At 34.8% G+C, this 25,714-nt stretch overlaps 1 protein-coding gene across 3 annotated transcripts in view; it reads left to right on the forward strand.

The window, feature by feature from the left end:
• The window catches only part of ATF7IP (activating transcription factor 7 interacting protein), a 117,719-nt gene that overhangs the window by 57,548 nt on the left and 34,457 nt on the right, over window positions 1–25,714 (forward strand). For all 3 annotated transcript variants that reach the window (XM_068560141.1, XM_068560140.1, XM_068560142.1), the window contains exons 3-6: window positions 394–477; window positions 8,363–8,508; window positions 9,958–10,095; window positions 21,028–21,093. In XM_068560141.1, coding sequence (XP_068416242.1) covers window positions 394–477; window positions 8,363–8,508; window positions 9,958–10,095; window positions 21,028–21,093 — 434 coding nt within the window. The remainder of the gene's footprint in view (window positions 1–393; window positions 478–8,362; window positions 8,509–9,957; window positions 10,096–21,027; window positions 21,094–25,714) is intronic.

Below are 25,714 nucleotides of genomic sequence, written 5' to 3' on the forward strand. Positions count from 1 at the left end.
CAGTAATTTATAATTTTTTTTGTAATTGCCACAACTACTGTTTTAGTTTTAATAATTGAATGTAAAGGAGTCTGAAGGCTTTGTAGTAGTTGTTTTCACATTTTATTAATCTGTTGATGACAGTAAATTACTAAGATTCTTTGTTTTAAAATCTATATTATTTAATTTTTTTCCATGTTAAGAGTTTATTATGAACTTGCAGAAACATTTAAAACTAGACTTGTCCACTTATTTCCACCAGTTCATGCTCCCTTTTTATTCCCAATATTTTACATTTTGAGGCTCTGATTTCCTAAAACATTATCAACTGGATAATTACACCAAAAGTATAAATTATAATGAACTGTTACAAATTCTGATGGAAGAAAATTTCCTTTTCTATTTTTGTTACAGAAGAAGTAGAAAATAATGAAAAGGACAGCAAACCTGAGGAAGAAGAGCAAGTAATACATGAAGATGAAAGACCTTCTGAGAAAAGTAAGCATGTACAAACAAACCTGAAATAGGTTTAAAAATTGTTTCTGCTTTTAAGGCTGTGGAAAATATTTTTCTGTCCCTGAGATGCTTGTAAAATTTTTCAGTTTAAGTAAGCCACAGTTAAATCGTTTTGTTGATGGCTAACCCAAGGATCTTTGAAAGTATTAATTATTTCATGTACTTTATTGTTTTATTTACTTATTCTTTCCATTGCTCCATAGAAAGATTTAAGCTTACTATTTAGTAAGGTGCTATCTGAATGTCTTGAGAGAAATTGTTTTAGATTTGCTTTTAGAGCATTGGACCATAGGAATTTTGTCTGGGATGATATAGGCAAATGGAAGTATGTGTCTCAATCTACTTAAAAGTTCTTAAGCTGTATGAGAAGGGGAAACGATGTTACTGAATGTCATTAGGTTGGGTTCTGTAACTCTCCCTGTCATACTGCTCTCCATCTGTGACTATGTAAGTTATTATTTTTTTAAACTTTCAATAATACTACTACTTAATAATAATAAAAGCAACTGTGTTGATAACACTTACCTATGTACCAGACACAGTTCTAAATTTTTTACATCTTCTTTTTTTTAACTTTTTATTTTATATTGGAGTATTTATTAACAATGTCATGGTAGTTTCAGGTGTACAGCAAAGTGATTCAGTTATACATATACACGTATCAATTCTTTTTCAAATTTTTTTCCCATTTAGATTGTTACATAATATTGAGCAGAGTTCCCTGTGTTATACAGTAGGTCCCTGTTGGCTATCCATTTTAATTATAGCAGTGTGTACATGTCAATCCCACACTCCCTAACTATCCCTTTCCTCCACGCTTCCCCCACCCCCCAGTAACAGTAAGTTCATTCTCTAAGAATGTGAGTCTGTTTCTGTTTTGTAAATAAGTTCATTTGTGTCATTTCTTTTTAGATTATGCATATAAGAGATATCGTGTGATATTTCTCTTTCTCTGTGTGACTTACTTCACTCAGTATGACCATCTCTAGGTCCACCCATGTTGCTGCAAACGGCATTATTTCATTCTTTTTAATGGCTGAGTAATATTCCATTGTATATATGTACCACAGCTTAATTATCCATTCCTCTGTCGATGGAAATTTAGGTTCCTTCCATATCTTGACTATTGTAAACAGTGCTGCAGTGAACATTGGGGTACATGTATCCTTTCGGACTATGTTTTTCTCCAGATATATGCCCAGGAGTGGGATTGCGGGATCATATGGTAGCCCTATTTTTCGTTTTCTAAGGCACCTTCATACTGTTCTCCATAGTGGCTGTACCAGTTTACATTCCCACCAACAGTGTAACAGAGTTCCCTTCTCTCCACACCCTCTCCAGCATTTGTTGTTTGTGGATTTTTTTGGTGATAGCCATTTTGACTGGTGTGAGGTGATGTCTCATTGTAGTTTTGATTTACATTTCTCTAATAATTAGCAATGTTGAACATCTTTTCATGTGCTTCTTGGCCATCTGTATGTCTTCTTTGGAGAAATGTCTATTTAGGTCTTCTGCCCATTTTTTGATTGGGTTGTTTGTTTTGATGACATTAAGCCACATGAGCTGTTTGTATATTTTGGAGACTAATCCCTTGTCAGTCACATCATTTGCAAATATTTTCTCCCCTTCTGTGGCTTGTCTTTTCATTGTGGTTACGGTTTCCTTTGCTGTGCAAAAGCTTTTGAGTTTAATTAGGTCCCATTTGTTTATTTTTGGTTTTATTTCCATTACTCTGGGAGACAGATTGAAAAAGATATTGCTATGATTTATGTCTGAGTGTTCTGCCTATGTTCTCCTCTAGGAGTTTTATAGTGTCTGGTCTCACATTTAGGTCTTTAATCCATTTTGAGCTTATTTTTGTGTATGGTGTTAAAGAATGTTCTAATTTCATTTTTTTACATGCAGCTGTCCAGTTTTCCCAGCACTTGAAGAGACTGTCTTTCCTCTGTTGTATAGTCTTACCTCCTTTGTCATAGATTAATTGACCATAGGTGTGTGGGTTTATTTCTGGGCTTTCTATCCTGTTCCATTGATCTATATTTCTATTTTTGTGCCAGTACCATACTGCTTTGATGACTATAGCTTTGTAGTGTAGTCTGAAGTCAGGAAGCCTGATTCCTCCAGCTCTGTTTTTCTTTCTCAAGATTGCTTTGGCTATTGGGGTCTTTTGGGTCTCCATACAAATTTTAAGATTTTTTTGTTCTAGTTCTGTGAAAAATGTCATTGGTAATTTGATAGGGATTGCACTGAATCTCTAGATTGCCTTGGGTACTATACTCGTTTTGACAATATTGACTCTTCCAATCCAAGAACATGGTGTATCTTCCCATCTGTTTGTGTCGTCTTCGATTTCTTTCATCAGTGTCTTACAGTTTTTGGAGTACAGGTCTTTTGTCTCCTTTGATAGGTTTATTCCTAGATATTTTATTCTTTTTGATGTGATGGTAAGTGGGATTGTTTCTTGAATTTCTCTTTCTGATCTTTTGTTGTTAGTGTATAGAAATGCAACATATTTCTGTGTATTAATTCTGTAACCTGCAACTTTACCAAATTCATTGATGAGTTCTAATAGTTGTCCGGTGGCATCTTTGGGATTTTCTACGTATAGTGTCATCTGCAAACAGTGGCAGTTTAACTTCTTCTTTTCCAATTTGGATTCCTTTTATTTCTTTTTCTTCTCTGATTGCTGTGGCTAGGACTTCCAAAACTATGTTGAATAAAAGTGGTGAGAGTGGACATCCTTGTCTTGTTCCTGATCTTAGAGGAAATACTTTTAGCTTTTCACCGTTGGGTAAGATGTTAGCTGTAGGTTTGTTGTATATGGCCTTTATTATGTTGAGGTTTATTCCCTCTATGCCCACTTTCTGGAGAGTTTTTATCATAAATTGGTGTTGAATTTTGTCAAAAGCTTTTTCTGCATCTACTGAGATGATCATATGGTTTTTATTCTTCAGTTTGTTGATGTGGTGTATCACACTGATTGATTTGCAAATATTGAAAAATCCTTGCATCCTTGGATAAACCCCACTTGATCGTGATGTATGGTCCTTTTAATGTATTGTTGGGTTCTGATTGCTAGTATTTGGTTTAGGATTTTTGCATCTATATTCATCAGTGATATTGGCCTGTAATTTTCTTTTCTTGTGGTATCTTTGTCTGGTTTTTGTATCAGGGTGATGGTGGCCTCATAGAATGAGTTTGGGAGTTCTCTTTCTTTCCTCTGCAATTTTTTTGGAACATTTTCAGAAGGATAGCAGTTAGCTCTTCTCTAAATGTTTGATAGAATTCAACTGTGAAGCCATCAGTTCCTGGACTTTTGTTTGTTGGGAGTTTTTAAATCACAGTTTCAGTTTCAGTGCTTGTGATTGGCCTGTTCATATTTTCTGTTTCTTCCTGGTTCAGTCTTGGGAGACTGTACCTTTCTAAGAATTTGTCCATTTCTTCCAGGTTGTCCATTTTATTGGCATACAGTTGCTTGTAGTAGTCTCTTATGATCCATTGTATTCCTGTGGTGTCAGTTGTAACTTCTCCTTTTTCATTTCTAATTTTATTAATTTGAGTGATCTCTCTTTTTTTCTTAATGAGTCTGGCTAAAGGTTTATCAATTTTGTTTATCTTTTCAAAGAACCAGCTTTTAGTTTCATTTATCTTTGCTTGTCTCTATTTCATTTATTTCTGCTCTGATCATTATGATTTCTTTTCTTCTACTAACTTTAGGTTTTGTTTGTTCTTTGTCTGGTTGCTTTAGGTGTAGGGTTAGGTTGTTTATTTGGGATTTCTCTTGTTTCCTGAGGTAAGATTGTATTTCTTTAAACTTCCCTCTTAGAAATGCCTTTGTCATATTCCACAGGTTTTGGGTCATTGTGCTTTCATTTTCATTTGTCTCTAGGTACTTCTTGATTTCCTCTCTGATTTCTTCAGTGATCCAGTGGTTGTTTAGTAGCATATTGTTTAGCCTCCACACGTTTGTGTTCTTTACAGTTTTTTTCTTGGAGTTTGTTTTTCTAATCTCATAGCATTGTCATCAAAAAAGATGCTTGATATGATTTCAGTTTTCTTAAATTTACCGAGGCTCCCTTTGTGGCCCAGCGTGTGGTCAGTCCTGGAGAATGTTCCGTGTGCACTTGAGAAGAATGTGTATTCTGCTGCTTTTGGATGGAAAGCTCTATAAATATCAGTTAAGTCCATCTGGTCTAATGTGTCATGTAAGGCCTGTGTTTCCTTATTGATTTTCTGCCCGGATGTTCTGTCCATTGATGAAACTGAGGTGTTAAAGTTCCCCAGTATTATTGTGCTACTGTTGATTTCTCCCTCTATGGCTGTTAGTATTTGCCTTATATATCGAGGTGGTCCTATGTTGGGTGCATATGTATGTGCAATTGGTATGTCTTCTTAGATTGATCCCTTGATCATTATGTAGTGTCCTTCTTTGTCTCTTATAACAGTCTTTGTTTTAAAGTTTGTTTTGTCTGAAATGAGTATTGCTACTCCAGCTTTCTTTTGATTTCTATTTGCATGGAATGCCTTCTTCCATCCTCTTACTTTCAGTCTGTATGTGTCCCTAGGTCTGAAGTGGGTCTCTTGTAGACAGCATATATACAGGTCTTGTTTTTGTATCCATTCAGCCAGTCTGTGTCTTTTGGTTGGATCATTTAATCCATTTACATTTAAGGTAATTCTCAATATGTGTGTTCCTATTACCATTTTCTTAATTGTTTTGGGTTTGTTTTTGTAGGTCCTTTTTCTTCCCTTCCTCTTTTGTTCTCTTCTCTTGTGGTTTGATGACCATCCATTGTGTTGTGTCTGGGTTGCTTTTTCTTTTTTGAGTGCGTACCTATTGTAGTTTTTAGGTTTGCTGTTCCCATGAGGTTTTGATGTAGCAGTCTATATATGTAGAAGGTTGTTTTATGTTGCTGGTCTCTTTCCCACCTAGAGGAGTTCTCTTAGCTTTTGCTTTTCTGTAAAGCTTTTGATTTCTCTGTCAAATCTGAATGAGAGCCTTGCTGGGTAGAGTGTTCTTTTTTTTTTTTTTTTAACTTTGGGTTTATTTATTTATTTATTTTATTTTTGGCTGTGTTGGGTCTTCGTTTCTGTGCAAGGGCTTTCTCTAGTTGTGGCAAGCGGGGTCCACTCTTCATCGCGGTGCGCGGGCCTCTCACTATCGCGGCCTCTCTTGTTGCGGAGCACAGGCTCCAGATGCGCAGGCTCAGTAATTGTGGCTCACGGGCCTAGTTGCTCCGCGGCATGTGGGATCTTCCCAGACCAGGGCTCGAACCCGTGTCCCCTGCATTGGCAGGCAGATTCTCAACCACTGCTCCACCAAGGAAGCCCTGGGTAGAGTGTTCTTGATTGTAGATTCTTCCCTTTCATCATTTTAAATATATCGTGCCACTCACTTCTGGCCTGCAGAGTTTGTGCTGAGAAATCAGCTGATAACCTTATGGGAGTTCCCTTGTATGTTATTTGTTGTTTTTCCCTTGTTACTTTTAATACTATTCCTTTGTCTTTAATTTTTTCCAATTCGATTACTATGTGTCTTGGTGTGTTCCTCTTTGGGTTTATCCTGCCTTGGACTCTATGTGCTTCTTGGACTTGGGTGACTGTTTACCATGTTAGGGGGAGTTTTCAATTATAATCTCTTCAAATATTTTCTCAGGTCCTTTCTGTCTCTCTTCTTCTCCTGGAATCCCTATAATGAGAACGTTGGTGCGTTTAATGTTGTCCTAGAGGTCTCTTAGATTGTCTTCATTTCTCTTTATTCTTTTTTCTTTATTCTGTTCCATGGCAGTGATTTCCACCATTCTGTCTTCCAGGTTACGTGTCTGTTCTTCTGCCTCAGTTATTCTGCTGTTGATTCCTTCTAGTGTATTTTTCATTTCAGTTATTGTATTGTTCATCTCTGTTTGTTTCTTCTTTAGTTCTTACAGGTCTTTGTTAAACATTTCTTGCATCTTCTTGATCCTTGCCTCCATTCTCTTCCTGAAGTCCTTGATCATCTTCACTATCATTATTCTGAATTCTTTTTCCAGAAGGTTGCCTATCTCCACTTCAGTTAGTTGTTTTTCTGGGGTTTTATCCTCTTCCTTCATCTGGGACATAATCCTCTGCCATTTCATTTCGTATACCTTTCTGTGATTGTGGTTTTCATTCCACAGGCTGCAGGATTGTAGTTCTTCTTGCTTCTGCTGTCTGCCCTCTGGTGGATGAGGCTATCTAAGAGGCTTGTGCAAGCTTCCTGATGGGAGGGGCTGGTGGTGGGTGGGGCTGGGTTGTGTCTCTCTGGTGGGCAGAGTTCAGTAAAACTTTAATCTGCTTGTCTGCTGATGGGTGGGGCTGTGTTCCTTTCCTGTTGGTTGTTTGGCCTGAGATGACCCAGCACTGGAGCCTACAGGCAGTTTGGTGGGGCTAATGGTGCCTCTGGGAGGGCTCATGCCAATGAGTGCTTCCCAAAACTGCTGTTGCCAGTGTCCTTGTCCCTGCAGTGAGCCACTGCCGCTCCCCACCTCTGCAGGAGACCCTCCAGTGCTAGCAGGCAGGTCTGGCCCAGTCTCCTATGGGATCACTGCTCTTTTCTCTTTGGTCCTGATGTGCACAAGATCCTCTGTGTGCCCTCCAAGAGTGGAGTTTCTGGTTCCCCCAGTCCTGTGGAGGTCCTGCAATTAAATCCCGCTGGCCCTCAAAGCCAGACCCTCTGGGGCCTCCTCTTCCCGTTGCCAGACCCTCAGGCTGGGAAGCTTGACATGGGGCTCAGAACTTTCACTCCAGTGGGAGAACTGTGGTATGGTTGTTCTCCAGTGTGCGGGTTGCCCACCCGGTGGGTATGGGACTTGATTCTATCACGATTGTGCCCCTCCTAACGTCTCGCCATGGCTTCCCCTTTGTCTTTGGATGTGGGGTATCTTTTTTTGGTAGGTTCAAGTGTTTCTTTGTCGATGGTTGCTCTGCAGTTAGTTGTGAGTCCAGTGTTCTTGTAAGAAGGGATGAGCGTACCTCCTTCTGCTCTGCCATCTTGACCTAATCTCTCTGTGACTACCTAAGTTATGATACAAGGGAAATCGTAGAATAGAATTGGATTTTAATAATAGGCTCATAGATAGTGTGGAGATTTTAATATTTTAATATTTCCCTGTTTCTGTATTGAAAAAGAAACCAGATAAAATATGTTATGATCTCATGAGTGTTACCAATATTTGAAACAGAAATTTTCTAAGTGAAGGTCTTTGAATGTCTTGTTCTTTACCAAATTTACCTTTATAATGACATTAATTTGATTATTTTTATATATTTGAAATTTATTAGGATATGTTAAGAATAACTAATACTATTTTCCTAAGGCTGGTGATTAAGGAAGAATTTTTCCTAAACTTACTGAGGAAGAAAATTTACTGAGGATGAAGAATTAAATAATTAAAACTATGCACAGTTAGTAGAAGCATGTGATGTGAGAATAAATACTGAGAAATCTGTGACTTGTGAATGAATACTGTATTTTGTCAGAGAATTCATATACACTAGAGAATTTAGTGAAAGGAATGAATTTGCGATGATTTCTTCTCATCCCATATTGTTAGTTGGGCTTCCATCTTAATACGAAGATTTCAAGGAAAAAATGTTCTTTGTTCATGTTGTTTGTACATTTACTTATTTAGCATTTGGAGGTTCTTATTTAGCATATTGAAAACCATTTCAAGTTTAAGGTAAAAGCTATCTATTTACTTTTCTGATCACAAGAACCAATTCATAAAATAATTTATTGAGAGTGCTATTTTGATAGCTAGAAATAATATTTTCCTGAGGATGGAGAAGAGGCATTAAGGTCTATCTATAATAAAAACACCTGACTGGTCATTATGCTTTTTCTTCTCAGGTGAATTTTTTAGAAGAAAACGTTCTAAGTCAGAAGACATGGACAATGTACAGTCCAAACGCCGTCGATATATGGAAGAAGAATATGAGGCAGAGTTTCAAGTAAAGATTACAGCCAAAGGAGATATAAACCAGAAACTACAAAAGGTGTTAGAGATTATAAGTTAAAAGCATATTAAACAAAAAACACCACCATCTTTATTCTTCTAGATTTTTGACATTACTCTGTATTTTACTGAAATATTCAGCTTTTTCATAGAAAGAACTTGAAGAAATTGGTTAAGCTTATTACCCTTAATAATTTAATTCTAAAATTCCTTATGACTCTTTTGAAGCTAAATAGTTTTTTGTTGTTGTTGTTTTGTTTTTTTAGATATGGTAGTAATTTTCAAAATGGGAGAGAAATTATGGCTTCTTTTCTTATTTGCTTTAGTAACAAAACTGAATACCAGTTTTCAGCTTTCATTTTTTCTTCTATATTGAACTTTATTCTAGTGGAAACATTAGAGTCTTATATGTTAACATTTTAGTTTTTATAATTTTTATCATAAGCTGGTTTCATGGCTGTAAGTCCCTACGTTCTAAAATCTTTGTTATGTACCTTAGACTTAGTATTAAAAATGGTATGGACAAGGCTTTCCAATGACTAGGGAAAGGGAATATTTAAAGTACAGACTTTGGAAACTTCCCCCTATATGTGTTAGACTAGAGATAGAAATAATGAAAATATAAAGTATTTAATATATTTTTCAAGATGTGTTCACAAATACTGATGACAAATGCCTTTTTAAGAGAAGAATAGAAGACTCAGGTGAAAATTTTTCAAGGTCTTATAGATTTAATGGTGAAATTATAAATAATCTAGGTCAGTATTCTTCTACTCAGATAAAGTATAAATATCCCCGTTAGAGAAAGGAACAGAGAGGCAGTACAAAAGTGGCTTTTTTTTCTCCCAGTGTCTTTTTTCTTTTAACCATATGGTGGTAATAATGCTTGTTTAGTCTTTCTTGTAGAGCTATTAGAAATATGAAGATAGCTATGAGAAAGCATTTTGAAATATACTTCTGTATATACTGAGGGTTTACTCCTCTAGAGCAGTGTAATTTGGGGATGGTCCGTCGGCTGCACTGTGTGTCCTGTTTGTTGTGGGTCCATAATGAGATAAATATGGAAATTGTGAGTAGGCATTTAGAAATGTTTTATAGGAATTTCATAGTGCAGTGACATTCTTAGTGTCTCACAAAAATATCATCTGTAACGGATTAGAAAATTTAAAACCTGCTCCTTACCTTCAGCTGGTTTCTTTTAAATCACAGTAGAGGGTGTGGGAAGAAAATATTAAAACTTCAATTTCAAATTGTTTTAAAAATTTCACCCTCTGGAAATTTTCTATTTTTAGTACATTTTATTGTGTTATAGTAGATATTATATATGTAGAAGTGGAGGATTTCAGCAGATAGCATTGTGTTACGGATGCCAGTATGTTTTTTTAATTAATATTTTAGTACTATCTTATTAGTACTTCAGAATATTTACTGTTTGCTGCTTGCTTGAAATTCTTTTTTTGCTGTAACAAAGGAATATGTATTTTTTTAGGTTGTACAGTGGTTGCTGGAAGAAAAATTGTGTGCGCTACAGTGTGGTGTATTTGATAAGACGTTGGCAGAATTGAAAACACGAGTGGAAAAGATTGAGTGTAACAAGAGGCATAAAACAGTTTTAACTGAACTACAGGTTTGTACACTGACTTGAATTGCATATCCGTGTGTCATCATTTTTATAACTTACTTTCTGGGATATGTTTTTGAAGTTGACAATAAAGTATATTTAACTTTTAAGTATTAGAAATAAAAGGAGCCTCTATTATTTTGCTAGGGCTACCATCAATTAACAAAAAGTACCATAAACTGGATGGCTTAAACAACAGAAACGTATTGTCTCATAGTTTTGGAGGCTGAAAGTCCAAGATTAAGCTGTCGTCGGGATTGGTTCTAAGGGCTGTGAGGAAGAATCTGTTCCTTATGTCTACTCTAGCTATAAATGGTTTACTGGCAGTCTTTGGCATTCCTTGTCTTATAGAAGTATCACCCTGATTTCTGGCTTCATCCTCACATGGTGCTGTATCTGTATGTTTGTCTGTTTCCGAATTTTCCCTTTTTCCAAGGATACTAGTCAGATTGGATTAGGACCCACCCTATTCCAGTGTGACCTCATCTTAACTACACTTGACTCTTGAACAATGTGAAGGTTAGAGGTGCTGTCTCCACCCCCTGCAGTTGAAAATCTGTACACTGGTATCTGCTTCAAAAAATGAAGGAATTGATAAATGACTCACCCAAGGTAGTAGCTGAAACACTTCAGATAGAATCGGAACTCAAGCCCTAGTTCTTTTGATTTCACATCTGGTGATCTCTAATTGAACACAAACTTTTCCCCACACTTAATTTAAAGATCTGTAAAGTGAAAATATAGGTACTATATTGATTGAAAAAAAATCCATGTATAATTGGATCCACACAGTTCAAATCTGTGTTGCTCAAGAGTCAGCTGTAATTACCTCTGTGATGACCCTCTTTCCAAATAAGGTCATGTTCTGAGATACTTGGGGTTCAGACTTTCATATACTTTTGAGATACATAGTTCAACCCATAGCAGAGCTTCAGAAATAATCTAACTTAGTGCATCTTAAATATTTCTTCATTCAGTGAAGAAAGGCTGGCATCATCTAAAATGTCATGAGTACTAAATAATATTTGCTGTGATTCTTTTTATATTAATCTACTTCTCCCATGAATCGTATTTTTTAAAGATATTAGCTTGTTAATCTATATTTATTAATAATTACTACTTTTAATTTTTTATTAAATACATCTGTATGTTAACATGTAGTGCTAGAGCTTCTAATCAGTTGAAATGAGCACACGGTAGCATGCTGCAGTAATTCATTTTATTCCAAGACTAAGAAACTGGAAAATTTTATCAGTACATTCATTCTAAATAAGCATAGTCTCAGATGCTGACTTGCAAACCACTTATAGAGCCTGTTTTACAAATGAGGGAGAAGTGGTCCATGAAAATAAAGTCGCTTCTTCACAGTTAAAAGCAAATTGCAACCAAATGTGACTAGAATTTAGGTATTATATTTGGCAGCCTACAAGTTATTTTTTTGGTTTCATATTGTTAGTTTTGTTTACAGTGAGACTTTACTACAAAGACTTTATTATTAATAATTTTGTAATGTGTCATTTAGGACAACACTAGTCCTGTTTCTTACCTTTAGCAGGTCCTTATATAGTGATAGCATTGTCTCATCATTAAACTTTATTTTACTAGTACTGTTAAGAATTTTGAATGAGAACTTGAAAATATCTGAAGATTTAAGAAAGTAATTTCATTCATTGTTTGTTATCACTCCCATGGCTGCATCTATGGTTTTGTGTTTCTAGAACCTGAGATTTTGACTCTTATAGTCTTACTTAAGGTGCAAGTGTGCATCTAACATTTAATAAACCTTTGCACTTGGATATTTCTTTGTAACCTCAGAATCTGAATCTTTCCAACATCAAACCAATCATCTTCTCCACAAATATGTCCCCCTTCACATTGTTCCTCTTACTCACAATTCTTGAATTCTTAGAAAAATCTTCAAGGAATATCTTCCCGTTGTTCCTGTTATTCACAATTTTTTAGTTCTTGGAAACTGATTCCTCTGTATCACTTCACATATGCACAGTGGGTTGCCAAATTACAACTTTTTTTGTTTCTTATAAAAGTCTATCTTTTGCTTCTTCTGTCTGCAAGGCCATCATTACCCAACTTCTTGATTATAGTAACAACCTTTTACATGACCACTTTGGTACTGCTTTTTAAGTCTTTGCTGGTCCTTCTCAAGCACTGTACTCATCTTTCTAAAATACTGCTTGTTCATTCTCTTCTGTATAGTCCAGTTTGCTCAACTGTGTACCAGTTTAAACCTGTATTCATTCTTCAATTTGTAATTCGGATCTCCTAGATTTTGATCCACTTTTCCTAATACCCACCAGTTGCTTCACTGTCCTACAGAGTATTAATGTTCATAGTATTTTTATTTCAGGCCTCTGACTTCATATTGCTTCTCCCATTCATTTATGATCTGCCCTTACCGTGCCATTTATTTAAATTTTACTCCGCCCAATTTAGTTCCCATCTCTTTCTTTGTTTATGGAAGTAAAATTCAGATAACAATCATTTTAAAGTTTACACTTCAGTGGCATTTAGTACATACACACTGTTGTATGATCATCATCTCTGTCTGGTTCCAAAACATTTTCATCAATCCAGAAGAAAACCTTGTACCCATTAAACAGTCACTTCTCATTTCCCCCTCCCCCTAGCCCTCGGAAAGCATGAATCTGCTCTCTGTCTCTACTGAGTTACCTGTGCTGCATATTTCATATGAACAGAATTATACAATATGTGACTTTTGGTGTCTGGCCTGTTTTTCTTAGCATAATGTTTTTAAGGTTCATATATGTTGTAGCATGTATCAATACTACATTCCTTTTCATAGCTAAGTAATATTTATATTTCTGTACTATTGAAAATAAGTAGGAATTAATTCAAGATGTTTACTTGTGTGTATACACACACACATTTTGTTTATGTATTCTTTGGCTGATGAACATTTGATGGGCATTTGGCTGATGAACATTTGATGGGCATTTGGGTTGTTTCCACCTTTTGGATATTGTAAATAATGCTGCTATGAACATTCATATACAAGTATTTGTTTGAATACCTGTTTTGAAATCTTTTGGGCATATGCCTAGGAATGGAATTGTGGGTCATATGGTAATTCTTTGTTTAATTTATTGAAGAGCATTCAACTGTTTCCCAGATCAGCTACTCCATTTTATATTTTACTCCCCACCAGCAATGTGAGGGTTCCATTTCTCCACATCCTTGCCAACACTTGTTACTGTCTGTGTATTTTTAAAATTATTATTATAACATCCTAATGGGTGTGAAGTGGTATTTTATTGTGGTTTTGGTTTGCATTTTCCTAATGGCTAATGATGTTGAACATCTTTTCCTGTGTTTGTCGAACATGTGCATATCTTCTTTAGAGAAATATTTATTCAAGTTCTTTTTGTTTTGTTTGTTTTGCCTTTCTGTTGTTGAGCTGTAAGAGTTCTTTACATATTTTGGATACTGAACACTTAGAAATACACGATTTATAACTATTGATATTCTCACCCACTCTGTAAGTTTTCTTTTCACTTTCCTTTTTTGATAATGTCCTTTAATGCACAAAAGTTTCAAATTTTGATGAAATCTTGTAGACAGCATAGAGTTGGGTCATGATTTATTACCCACTTTGCCAGTCTCTGCCTTTTAATTGGAGAGTTTTTGTCTGTTTACATTTAAATTAGTTACTGATAAGGAAAGACTTACTCCTGCCATTTTATTTGTCTTCCACCTTTTTTTCCCTTAATTCCTACATTACTGCCTTCGTCTGTGATTGATTTTTTTCTAGTGAACCATTTTGATTCTCTTTGTCTTTCTCTTTCTGTAAATTTTTTAGCTTTTTCCTTAGTGATTACTCTGGGGATTACACTTAACATCTTGAATTAATACCTACTTATCTTCAATAGTATACAAAACTGTTCCTTTACAGCCCTGTCCTGCTCAAATCTGTTGAACCTCTCTGGTGAATTTCTTAATTTCAGTTATTGTACTTTCAGCTCCAGAATTTATATTTGTTTTCTTTATATAATGTCTGTCTCCTTATTGATATTCTCTATTTGGTGAGACATTATTTTCCTTTTTTTTTTTTTAAAGTTCTTTTTCTGTTGTGTCCTTTAGCTCTTTGAATAGATTTAAAACCATCTGTTTAAAGTCTTTGTCTAGTAAGTCCTATGCCTGAGCTATATTTCTGTTAATTCTTTTTTCTTCTGTGAATAAACCATACTTATTTCTTTGTATACCACCTAATTTTTTTTGTTGTTATTGTTGAAAACTGGATATTTTGAATATTGTAATGTGGCAGTTCAGAAAATCAGGTTTTCCCCTCCTGTCCAGGGTTTGTTGTTGCTGCTTGTTGTGGTTTGTTGTTTGCTTGCTTAGTGAGTTTTCTCAACTATTTTTGGAAAGTATGTATTCATTATTGTGTGTGACCACTAAAGTCTATGTTTTATTAGCTTAGTGGTCAGCTTGTGTTTTGACAGTTACCTTAAATGCCTGGAGCCTAAAGAAGGAAAAAAATTACTCTCCCAAGTCTTTGCAGATTGGCTGTGTTGGGGCACTCCTTCCACACATAATCTAGGCCATTTACAACCTGCTTTATCAGAATTGTCTTATCCTTCCCTTCCTGCTTGCACAGACTCTGAAGGCCAGTCAGAAGTGAAAGCTTAGGGTCTTTTCAGCCCATTTCTGAGCATGCATTCTGCCCTGGACACTCAGATATTCTTCTCAATTTCCTGACATGGGTGAGAGCTTTTAAAGCCCCCTTTTGCTGTGTGTCTTTTTTCTGCTCTTTTCCATCCCAGGCTTTTCTTTATATTCTTTGTCCAAATTGTTCTGTGCCTCAAGCTGCTCTGCCAGTACCAGCACCTTTAAATCTTTTCGGGAAAATCTGTCTGGAATGCTGCCCCAGCCTTGGGAATTACTCAGACTTGGGTGAATCAAAGGCCAGCCTCTGTGCTGGTTCTTGAGGGAGTTACTAGAGAAAATAAGGTGCATATTGCTTCCTGTGGCACTCATAACTTACTCCAGGTATCCCAGCTGTCATCCTTATAGCTGCTGCTGATCTGGGTGTGGGGAATCATAAAGGACAATTTTAAAAGACCCCACTGCTGTCATACTGCAAAGTGCAGCTTTATTATTCCCTAAGTCTTCCCTTAGCTATTGTAAGTTTTTGAGTAGATTCCAAGAGTTGATTCTAACAATGCTTGCAAGCTAATTAGTTGCTTTTGGGAAGAGACAACCCTGAAGTTCCTCACTCAGGCATTTTTGGTGATGTCACTTAACTCTTTCAGTATTTTTTAATAATTATTGTTTTCAAGTTCTTCAACTTAAAGCCTATTTTATCATATGCTTCAGCAAATAATTATGTATTTTGTTAAATAATTTACTATTTTTTAGGTAGAGCTGACAATAAACTATTTGAAAATATTGCAGTGTGTATATAGTACTTCTGTATCTCATATCATAGCAGTAGATGAGTACATCTTCCTGATATGCATATATATTCGTTTATTATACCTGACTTCCTTTGGCAGAATCCCGTATGAGTTTTATAACATTCAAAGTCAAAACACAATTGAAAGCAAATAATTAATCATCAGTGGCTTAGTAGGTATTTTGCTTTAAGGAATACATAATTTAATATTATTATTATTATTTTTTAAATTAATTAATTTATTAATTATTATTATTATTAATTTTTGGCTGTGTTGGGTCTTCGTTTCTGTGCGAGGGCTGTCTCTAGTTGTGGCAAGCGGGGGCCACTCTTCATTGCGGCGCGCGGGCCTCTCACTATCGCGGCCTCTTTTGTTGCGGAGCACAGGCTCCAGATGCGCAGGCTCAGTAGTTGTGGCTCACGGGCCCAGCTGTTCCGCGGCATGTGGGATCTTCCCAGACCAGGGCTCGAACCCGTGTCCCCTGCACTGGCAGGCAGACTCTCAACCACTGCGCCACCAGGGAAGCCCTAATATTATTAATTTTAGTATTAGTGGCTTCTTCTTTTTTTTAACACTGCAGTTACAAAAAAATAGACTTTTAAAGGACTTGTGATCCTTTGCCATAAGTATAAAAATTTACCATACATTAAAAACTGTGGTAAGAGGATAGAATTGAGTAATGTGGACTTTACCTCTAGAAGGAACGCTCATGAAGGTCTCTATTCTGCTATAATTTTTAATGTATAAATTTCTCTATAGATAAAGGAAGTTAGATTTTTATGGATTTTCAAATTAGTTGTCATTCTTATGTAGTTTTTCAATGGGCTAGTTCTTGATTAAAGTCATTTTTAAGTTTTAAATAATAGTTCACTGTGTGTTACGACTTTTGTCCATAAAGCCTGTTTGTAATTATTAGCTTATTTTCTGTGTGCTAAACATATTTTATAAGAGCTGAAAAAATTGTCAACATTGGAATATATGGAGAATTCATTATATAACTATTTTCTGTGTTAGTTTAGGGATTGTTGCTTTCTGAATCTTGAAAAAGTTTTATGTATTTTCACTTTTTCAGAGATGTCAAATTGTAAGGTAAATCCAAACAGTTATTTCCATGAATTTTATTATTTTTTAAGTAGGAAAATATATAATTTTTAGGTTTATATATCTTTAATTCATTGTCACATTAGACATGTAGTGATTTCTAAGAACGTCTTAAAATGCTAACCACCGTCGTAATAAAATTAGAAATTATTGACAGATATTTAGCTTTTCTCCTCTCCCAGATGGTACCTTCCCCCAAAACATACTTCCAGATAATTACAAAGAGGAATTTTAAAATGGACATTCTCAACTCTTTTTTTTTTTTTTTAAATTAATTAATTAATTAATTAATTTATAGCTGCGTTGGGTCTTTGTTGCTGTGTGCGGGCTTTCTCTAGTTGTGGCGAGCGGGGGCTACTCTTCGTTGCGGTGCGCGAGCTTCTCACGCGGTGGCTTCTCTTGTTGTGGAGCACGGGCTCTAGGCGCGCGGGCTTCAGTAGTTGTGGCACGTGGGCTCAGTGGTTGTGGCTCACGGGCTCTAGAGCGCAGGCTCAGTAGTTGTGGCGCACTGGCTTAGTTGCTCCGCGGCATGTGGGATCTTCCCGGACCAGGGCTCGAACCTGTGTCCCCTGCATTGGCAGGCAGATTCTCAACCACTGCACCACCAGGGAAGTCCCATTCTCAACTCTTTAGGTCAGAACTATAATAATACATTACATATTAAAACTTGTAAGTTAAAGCTGATGCAGTATTCAAAGGGAAATTTATAACTTTAATTTATTACTGACAAACAAAAATAAAAAAGCATTATATGTGCATCTCCTTTGCTAGGGAAAAATAGCAATAACAAACTAAAACCCAGAGAAGGAGGAAGGAGTGAATAGAAATAACAAAAAAGCTGACCCTTTTTGAAGATTGAGCAATAAAGACAAAAGCTTATTGAAAAGCCTTAAAAGTAGATACATTTTTGATCTACAAATAAGAGTAAGTACAAATAAACTGTATAAGGATTCCAAAAGGCAAGAAATAAAGATCTAGAGAAGATTCTTTAAGTAAGAGAACATTATTATATACGACCTTATACCTATGAAGTCCATTTTATCTAAGAAGAAAGTAGAAAGCTGAAAATTATGAGAAACTCTGTTAAAATTGTAGTCACTTGTAGTGAAAGATCTGTTTCTGAAGAAATCATTAGGCCCCAAAAACCTTGCCAGAAAATTCTGACAAACATTTGAGGAACAGGTAATTCACTTCTCATATAAACACTTCCAGAGTATAGGAAAAGATGAGGCCTCATTTCATGAAGCACACCCAACTGTGGAATTCTGTGCCATAAGAAAAGAACAAATATAGGCCAGTTTTATTTTCCAGCATTGGTTTCTCTCATGAATGTAAGGCTGGTTCAATATTAACCATTATATTTCACTGTACTAACAGAAGGATGTAAATTGTGTGATCATCTCAGTAGATACCAAACAAGGAGGATTTGCTAAAACTGACCAGCTGTTGGAAAAAATAGGAGGGAAGTACCTTAAATCTCATAAAGATTATCAGAAACCTGTTATAAATATCATATTGAATAGTGGATCTTTGGAAATATTTCCATTAGAGTTAAGAATAGGACAAGGATGCCTTATCTGTGCTGCTATTTAGAACTTTGGTGACAGGGCAATAAAATAAAAACAGGAAAAAGGAATGAGGAGTAATAATGGTAAATGATAAACTGTAATGCTTAGCAACTAACTGATAAAAGGAAAACATATTCTAGTAGCCTTGCTGTACATCAGCAACAACCAGTGGGAAATTGTAATGAGAAAAAGGTTTCACATATGGTAGACATTTAAAAATAAGAAAATACTTAAGAATAAACCGAAAAACAAAATTTCAAGACCATTATGAAGAAAATGGACAGAAAAAGAAAACATGAGTCAACAGTGATATACCATGTTCCTGGATAGGAAGACTTGATTCCTCTCAAATCACTATGCAAATTCAGGATACTCAAAATTTCAACTGGATTATTTATGGAAAAGCTGTCAACACACTCTGGAATCCAATGTTCCATTGGTTATGATTTATAAAATGCCATTTTAAGTAGTTTTAACTGAAAATAGCTTTTTCAGTTTTTTCTTTCAGTCTCTCCTCCCACTCGCCTCCCTCAACGAGTAAATCTGTGGCTGCCTAATCTAAGAGACAGTTTTGAATAATGAATACCATGTGTCTGTTTATTCACTAGCTTTTTTGAGTGCTAATATTTGTTATTAGGCAAACGATGTACGATTACTTTTTTTTTTCCACACAGAATTATTTCCTGAGATATTCCTTGGTTACATAACAAAGAAATTCTTGGTTTGCATAGTTTGCTAAACAAGGCCCCAGAGTGTCTGAATCCCAACAATTTATGCAACTTTTATTTAAACAGGTACCATTGTGCCGTTATACAAGAAATGATAGATGTGCCTAAGAAACCAAGAGCAAATGAAATAGTAGTAGTAGTCAAAGATATAGTAATAGAATAGTACCTTCCTTCACTAAAAAAATGACTTGTTTATAGAGTTTTTAAAAGATCTCACAGAATACTTGCCAGAAAAAGAGACCCAATCTTAGACATATTATGATAGATATTTTGAATTATAATTAAAAAATTGTAGTTTCCCTAGATTAAAACAACACAAAAAGTCTGCTCTTTGATTTCTTTTTTATAATTTTAAATGGCAGAAGAAAACATGTCTGTGTCTAAATTTTGTTATTTTTTTCCTCTGCCAGTAGTTTAAATTTTGAAGTGATAAAAAATTTTTTTAAGAAATATTTGAATACTACAGATGTATATGACATGAAATTGAAGCTCTCTTTACACTGTCTGCCAATCATAGCCTCTAGAGGTAACCACCGTTAGCTTTGGTGTTTATTCTTCTAGACCTTTCCCCATATATAACATATACAAAATAATGTTTTAAATTTGCTTTCATTTTTAAGGGCAAATAATAATACTATACATATTATGCAATTGATAGAATACCTACCAGATAGCCTGCCAAAAGAAAAAATGAAAGACATTCTTGTATAAGTTGGAGTACAGAAAACACTTTCTCATATACCTTTCTTGAAAAAATTACTTGAAATATTTTAGTTACAGGAAGGTAAATCCATATTAAGAATTCTAAAAATTGTGCTGTACATGTCCTCGGGTGTTAATAATATGCATAAATAATTAAGTCCTGAGGAAAATCTTCACCTTGGGAGTCATAGGTAATTGATTGCCTAGCCCATATCGGTGGACTTGAATACTTTTAAGTGTTGGGGTCTCCTGTAGAAGTGACTATATTGGGAAAGAAGGTTTTTAAAAGTAAATAATATTTTCTTTTTATGATATGATTGTATTGGCTAATTGAAATTATCTGGAAGAGCACTTCCTTAGGCAGGCCTCATGAACGCACTCAGAAGTTTAAAATTCTTAAAAATATATTTATCATAAAATGACAGCAGCAGCAACAAGAAAAACAATTGAGTATCATAGCAATGCCTTAGTAAAAGACTTAAAGGAAATAAATACAAAGAAAATATTCATGTGGTGATGGGGTAATTTTTCTATTTTTTTCCTTTCTGCCTCTGGTATTAAATTTTTATGAATATGTATGTGGGCAAAATATGTGATCAGGCAGTGTTTAATAAGCAGTACAAATGATTAATAAAATAATCTCACTGACAAATGTTAACACTAAGAAGGTAACATTTTTGTCAGTTTATTAAATGTTAACACTAAGAAGGTAACATTTTTGTCAGTTTATTAAAGGTTAACACAATATGAAATTAAATACTTCAAAGAGTAATATCATGTAAACATTTATATACATTGCTATTGAAAGTGTAAATTAACAAAGCCTGTCTGAAAAGCATTTAGATAGGAGCCTTAAAAATATACTCTGTCTCAGGAATTCCACCTCTGTGAATGTAGCTTAAGTAAGTAATCTGAAAGAACAAAATTATTAATTGCATGTTATTTGACTGCAGCAGTTAGTTAAGAAACAATTGAACACATCCGGTAGGAGAGACTGTATAACTAATGATTCAATATATTATACATATACTCATATGTACTATCAGTAAGGGATTTATAGATATGCTTACTGCACACTTCTCAGTGAGAAAATTAAGTGTGGTTACAACTGTGTTAAAAAATAACAAACGCAAGCGCACACGTTCAGAAATATACTGGTTTGTGAGCAAACATCCACAGTTCAAGGAGGGAAAAAGCCAATCTTATAAAATTAAGAGTGTTTACGTTTTTGTTATGATTTTCTGTATTTTTCAAATATATGCTTTACAGTCAACTTGCCTTATTTTCTTTGCTGTTAGCTATCTTCTGAGGATCCTATTACCTGTGGGTTTCTTGTTATGTATGCATGGGTTCCTTTTTTAATACTATAATGCCATTTGATTTCCGTCTCGTTTTTGCTCTTTTTAGGCCAAGATAGCCAGGTTAACCAAACGCTTTGGAGCAGCCAAAGAAGATCTTAAGAAAAGACAAGAAGTAAGAATTTCTATTCTTGGATAATTAATATTTAGCCTTAAGTGGTAATATTAAGAAGTGCTGATTTAGGAGGAAACTCTTTCTTTATTACAGGTCTGAAATTTGCTTTCATACTGTGCACTTCCTGCATGTTGTTTCCAGAGCTGCTGCTCTAGAACTAATTATTAACCATTTCTAATCCTCACTGTTTTCATACATCAGTACATATTAATCTATTTATATAAGGCATTCTTGAAATTGTATTTTCTATCCATCTTTTTTTTTTTTTTTTTTTTTTCTATCCATCTTTAAAATTATGTTTTGGGGATTTGCCTTACCATGTTTCTCTTTTTACATACAGGCATGCCTTGGAGATATTGCAGGTTCAGTTCCAGATCACTGCAGTAAAGCGATTATTGCAATAAAGCGGGTCACAAATTTGTAAAAAATTTTTTTGTTAAAAAAAAAAGTAAACGTTATGTTTATGCTACACTATAGTCTATTAAGTGAGCAATGGCATTGTGTCTAAAAAAACAATGTACATACCTTAATTAAGAAATACAAAACAAAAAACAATGACAGTAACATCAAAGATCACTGATCACAGATCACCATAGCAATATAATAATAATACAAAATATTGAAATATTGCAAGAACTACCAAAAAATGTGACATAGAGACACGAAGTGAGGAAATACTGTTGGAAAAATGGTACCTATAGACTTGCTTGACGCACGTTGCCACAAACCTTCAATTTGTAAAAAATGCAGTGTCTGCGAAGTGCAGTAAAACAAGGTATGCCTGTACTTGCCAGTGTCCTAGTCTAGACTATTATTTCCTCCAAAATGTTTTAGTATTACACTGCCTCAAGTAGCCTGGTTCTCCTCTTCCTTTTCTCCCCCATGTAGTTTAGTCCAAGCGTCATAGCATAGCACACAAACTGTAGTCTGTAGTCACACTTTTGCTTTTGTTGTTTCCTTAGTTATTCAGTAATATGTATTTTTAGTATAGCACTTGTATATTGCAGTATTGTTTTTAGTTGAATTTCTTTCTTTTCCTCCTCTTCTTTTTTTTTTTTTTTTTTTTATCATTTGAGCAAGTTACATTTCTTTGTGTCTTGATATCTCCATTGCCTCGGACATAGTAATTGCCAATAGTAATTATTTCAGTAGTAGTCATTATCACTGTAGGATTTTTCTGTCTTGAATCATTTTCATATCTTCTTTACTTGACTTTTTAAAACAAAATTTATTTTGAAATAATGATAGATACACAGGAAGTTGTAACAATAATGCGTAGACTCCCATGAACCCTTCACTCAGCTTCCCCCAATGGTGAAATCTTCTATAATTGTAGTACAATATCAAAACCAAGAAATTGGTACAATTCTACTAAATAGTTTTGTAGACCTTACCAGTTTCCACCAGTTTTTACATGAATTAATTGTGTGTGTGTGTGTGTGTGTATTTCTGTGCAGTTTGATCTCATGTATAGATTTATATAACCTGCCACCACCGTCAAGATACAGAACTGTTCCCTCACCATAAAGGGACTCCCTCATGCTGTTCCTTTATAGTTTCAACCTTGCCTTAACCCTACCCTCACTCCCTGTACCCTGGCAACTGCTAATCTGTTCTGCATCTCTGTATTCTTTTAACTAAACTTTTTAAGCTCTGATTTCTCCCTTTTCTTGAACAACTGATAGTTTTTATCTTTGTTTACACAGGCTAGTCTCATCAAACCCTCATTTGGCCACAGCCAAAGATTTTTAAATTATGGTCCTCTTCGATGATGTAATTAATTCTCTGATTTTAAACTCCACTTTCTCAGCTTTGTTTTTTTGTCACAGTATAAAAACTAAGCTGTTTTATTTCGTATATTAGAAAATTGGTACAAATCTTTGTTTAACCTTTATTTGCTATGCATCAATGAAATATAGAGGTTTGAAATTTTTCCATTGTTTTGTGCAATATGAATTTCTATTTTTTCCTTTCATCCTGTGTCTGAACTAAGCAGTGCTGCCCACCGTGTACTTTTCCAGTGTTTGTGCATATCAAATTTGTTCTCAAAACTACTTAACCAATTCTTGTTTGTTTAGTTAAAGAAGATAGGCAGAGACCTTAAGGAATAAAAATGAAAATATTACAATCCCTGAAAAGTTTGTCTTGAAGGGCTACAACTGGTGTGGAAACAAGGACAAATACTGTGTAATTCCTAAAGATTGGAAAAGATTAATTTGGACAGTTAGTATATGTGGCACTTGAAGGAAATGTTAAGGTGTAGTATTCAGTTTTTCAAATTTTGTTCCTTCCTTCTTTAGTTTGTGAATAAGGCCAATTTTAAATTTCAAAACTTGGACATCTTTCTAACTCATTCTTGTTAATGTTTTCTTCTTGTGAGAGAGATTTCTAGAAATTTCAAAGATTTGTTCTTTCATGTTTAATTCTCTTTAATTATGGTATCCACTGTACTTTTACATCTGTGTCTTGCTATGTTTTAAAAATAAGACATATAGAAAGAATGTTTAGAACTTTATCCCCTTTACGAAAATAAACAATGACACTTCAGATGCTTTTCTTCTATTTAGATTTGTTCCTTGGTCCTCTGATATTAACCAGTTAATAGTGAACCCCACTATTCAGGTTTGTCTTAAAACATTTCCTGTTAATTTCTGAAAGAATAGAAAATCCTCATAGGCAGTTTGCTATTAAGACCACACGCATAATCTAATCTATTTTACTGCTCTATGACTGATACCTTTAACTTTCATCCTTTCTAGTTTTTTACTGTAAAATAAATATCAAGATATTTCTCATCCTTTATCTATGAAAATCAATGACTTATAATTGATTCTCAAACAAATTTTAGATTGACTCTAAATCCTACATTTCAATTTTTTTATTAAAAAATATCTTAAATTCTTTTTACTTTAATTATGATAGAAATAGTTAACATAAAATTTACCATTTTTAACTCTACAATTCAGTAGTGTTACCTGTGTTAACATTGTTGTGTAACAGATCTCTAGAAATTTTTCATCTTGGCAAAACTGAAACTGTACCCATAGAACAACTCCCATTTCCCCTCCCCTTTAACCCCTGGAAACTATTGTTCTACTTTGTTTCCATGATTTTGACTACTCTAGGTATCTCATAAGTGCAGTCATACAGTATTTGTTGTTTTGTGATTATCTTATTTCACAAAACATTATGTCCTCAAGGTTCATCTGTGTTACAGCATGTGACAGGATTTCCTTTTTTTAAGGCTGAATAATACTCCATTGTATGTATATACCACATTTTCTTTATCCATTTCTTTATTGATGGATATTTGGGCTGCTTTCAACTCCTGGCTCTTATGAATAATGCTGCAATGAACATTGGTGTGACCTCTTTGACCTCTTTGAGATCAAAGTCTTGGATATATATACCCAGAAGTGAAATTGCTGGGTCATATGGTAATTCTGTGATTATTTTTTTGAGGAGCCTCCAGACTTTCCTTTAGCAGCCACACCATTTTACATTCCCATCAGCAGGACACAAGGGTTCCAATTTCTGTATATTCTTGCCAACACTTGTTTTTTTCTGTTTTGTGATAGTGACCACCCTAATGGATGTGAGGCTGTATCTCAATGTGGTTTTGATTTGCATTTCTCTGATGAGTGATGCTGAGCATCTTTTCATATGCTTGTTGGTCATTTTGCATATTTTCTTTGGAGAAATGTTTATTCAGGGCCTTTGGCCATTTTAAAATCTGGTTACTTGTGTTTTAGTTGTTAAGTTGTAGGAGTTCTTTATATGTTCTGGATATTAACGCCTTACCAGATACATGATTTGCAGTAGTTATTTTCTCCCATTCCGTAGGTTTCCTTTTCACTCTGTTGATTGTTTCCTTTCATGTGCAGAAAATTTTGTTGGATGTAATCTCCTTTGTCTTTTTATGCTTTTGTTGCCTTTGCTTTGATCCAAGAAATCGTTGCCAAATCCACTGTCATGAAGCTTCCCCCTATGCTTTCTCTTAGGAATTTCATAGTTTTAGGTTTTACATTTAGATGTTTAATCCATTTGGAATAAATTCTTGTGTATGGTTTAATGGTCTAACTTCATTCTTTTGCATTTGCATATCCAGTTTTCACACCATTTGTTAAAAGACTGTCATTTCCCCATTGTGTAGCCTTGGCACCCTTGTAGAACATCATTTGAGTGTATACATAAGAGTTTATTTCTGGAATCTCTATTCTGTTTCACAGGTCTATGTGTCTGTCTATATTCCAGCACCAAACTGTTTTGATTAATGTAGCTTTTAAAATCAGGAGGTATGAAGCCTTCAGCGTTGTTCTTTTTTCAGATTGTTTTGGCAATTCAGGGTTTCTTGAGATTCCATATGAACTTTAGAATGCTTTTTCCTACTTCTGCAAAAAATGACAGGGATTTTGGTTGGGATTGCATTGAAACTTTTGACCGCTTTGGATAGGATGGACATTTTAACAATATTAAGTCTTTCAATCCCCATGAATATGTCTTTCCATTTATTTGTGTCTTTTATTTCTTTCAGCAAGGTTTTGTAGTTTTCAGTGTAAAGGTCTTTTACTGTCTTGGTTAAGTTTGCTCCTAAATATTTTATTCTTTCTAGTGATATTGT

This window comes from Eschrichtius robustus, chromosome 13 (genome assembly GCF_028021215.1).
Source record: "Eschrichtius robustus isolate mEscRob2 chromosome 13, mEscRob2.pri, whole genome shotgun sequence".
In the NCBI taxonomy this organism is placed as follows: Eukaryota; Metazoa; Chordata; class Mammalia; order Artiodactyla; family Eschrichtiidae; genus Eschrichtius; species Eschrichtius robustus.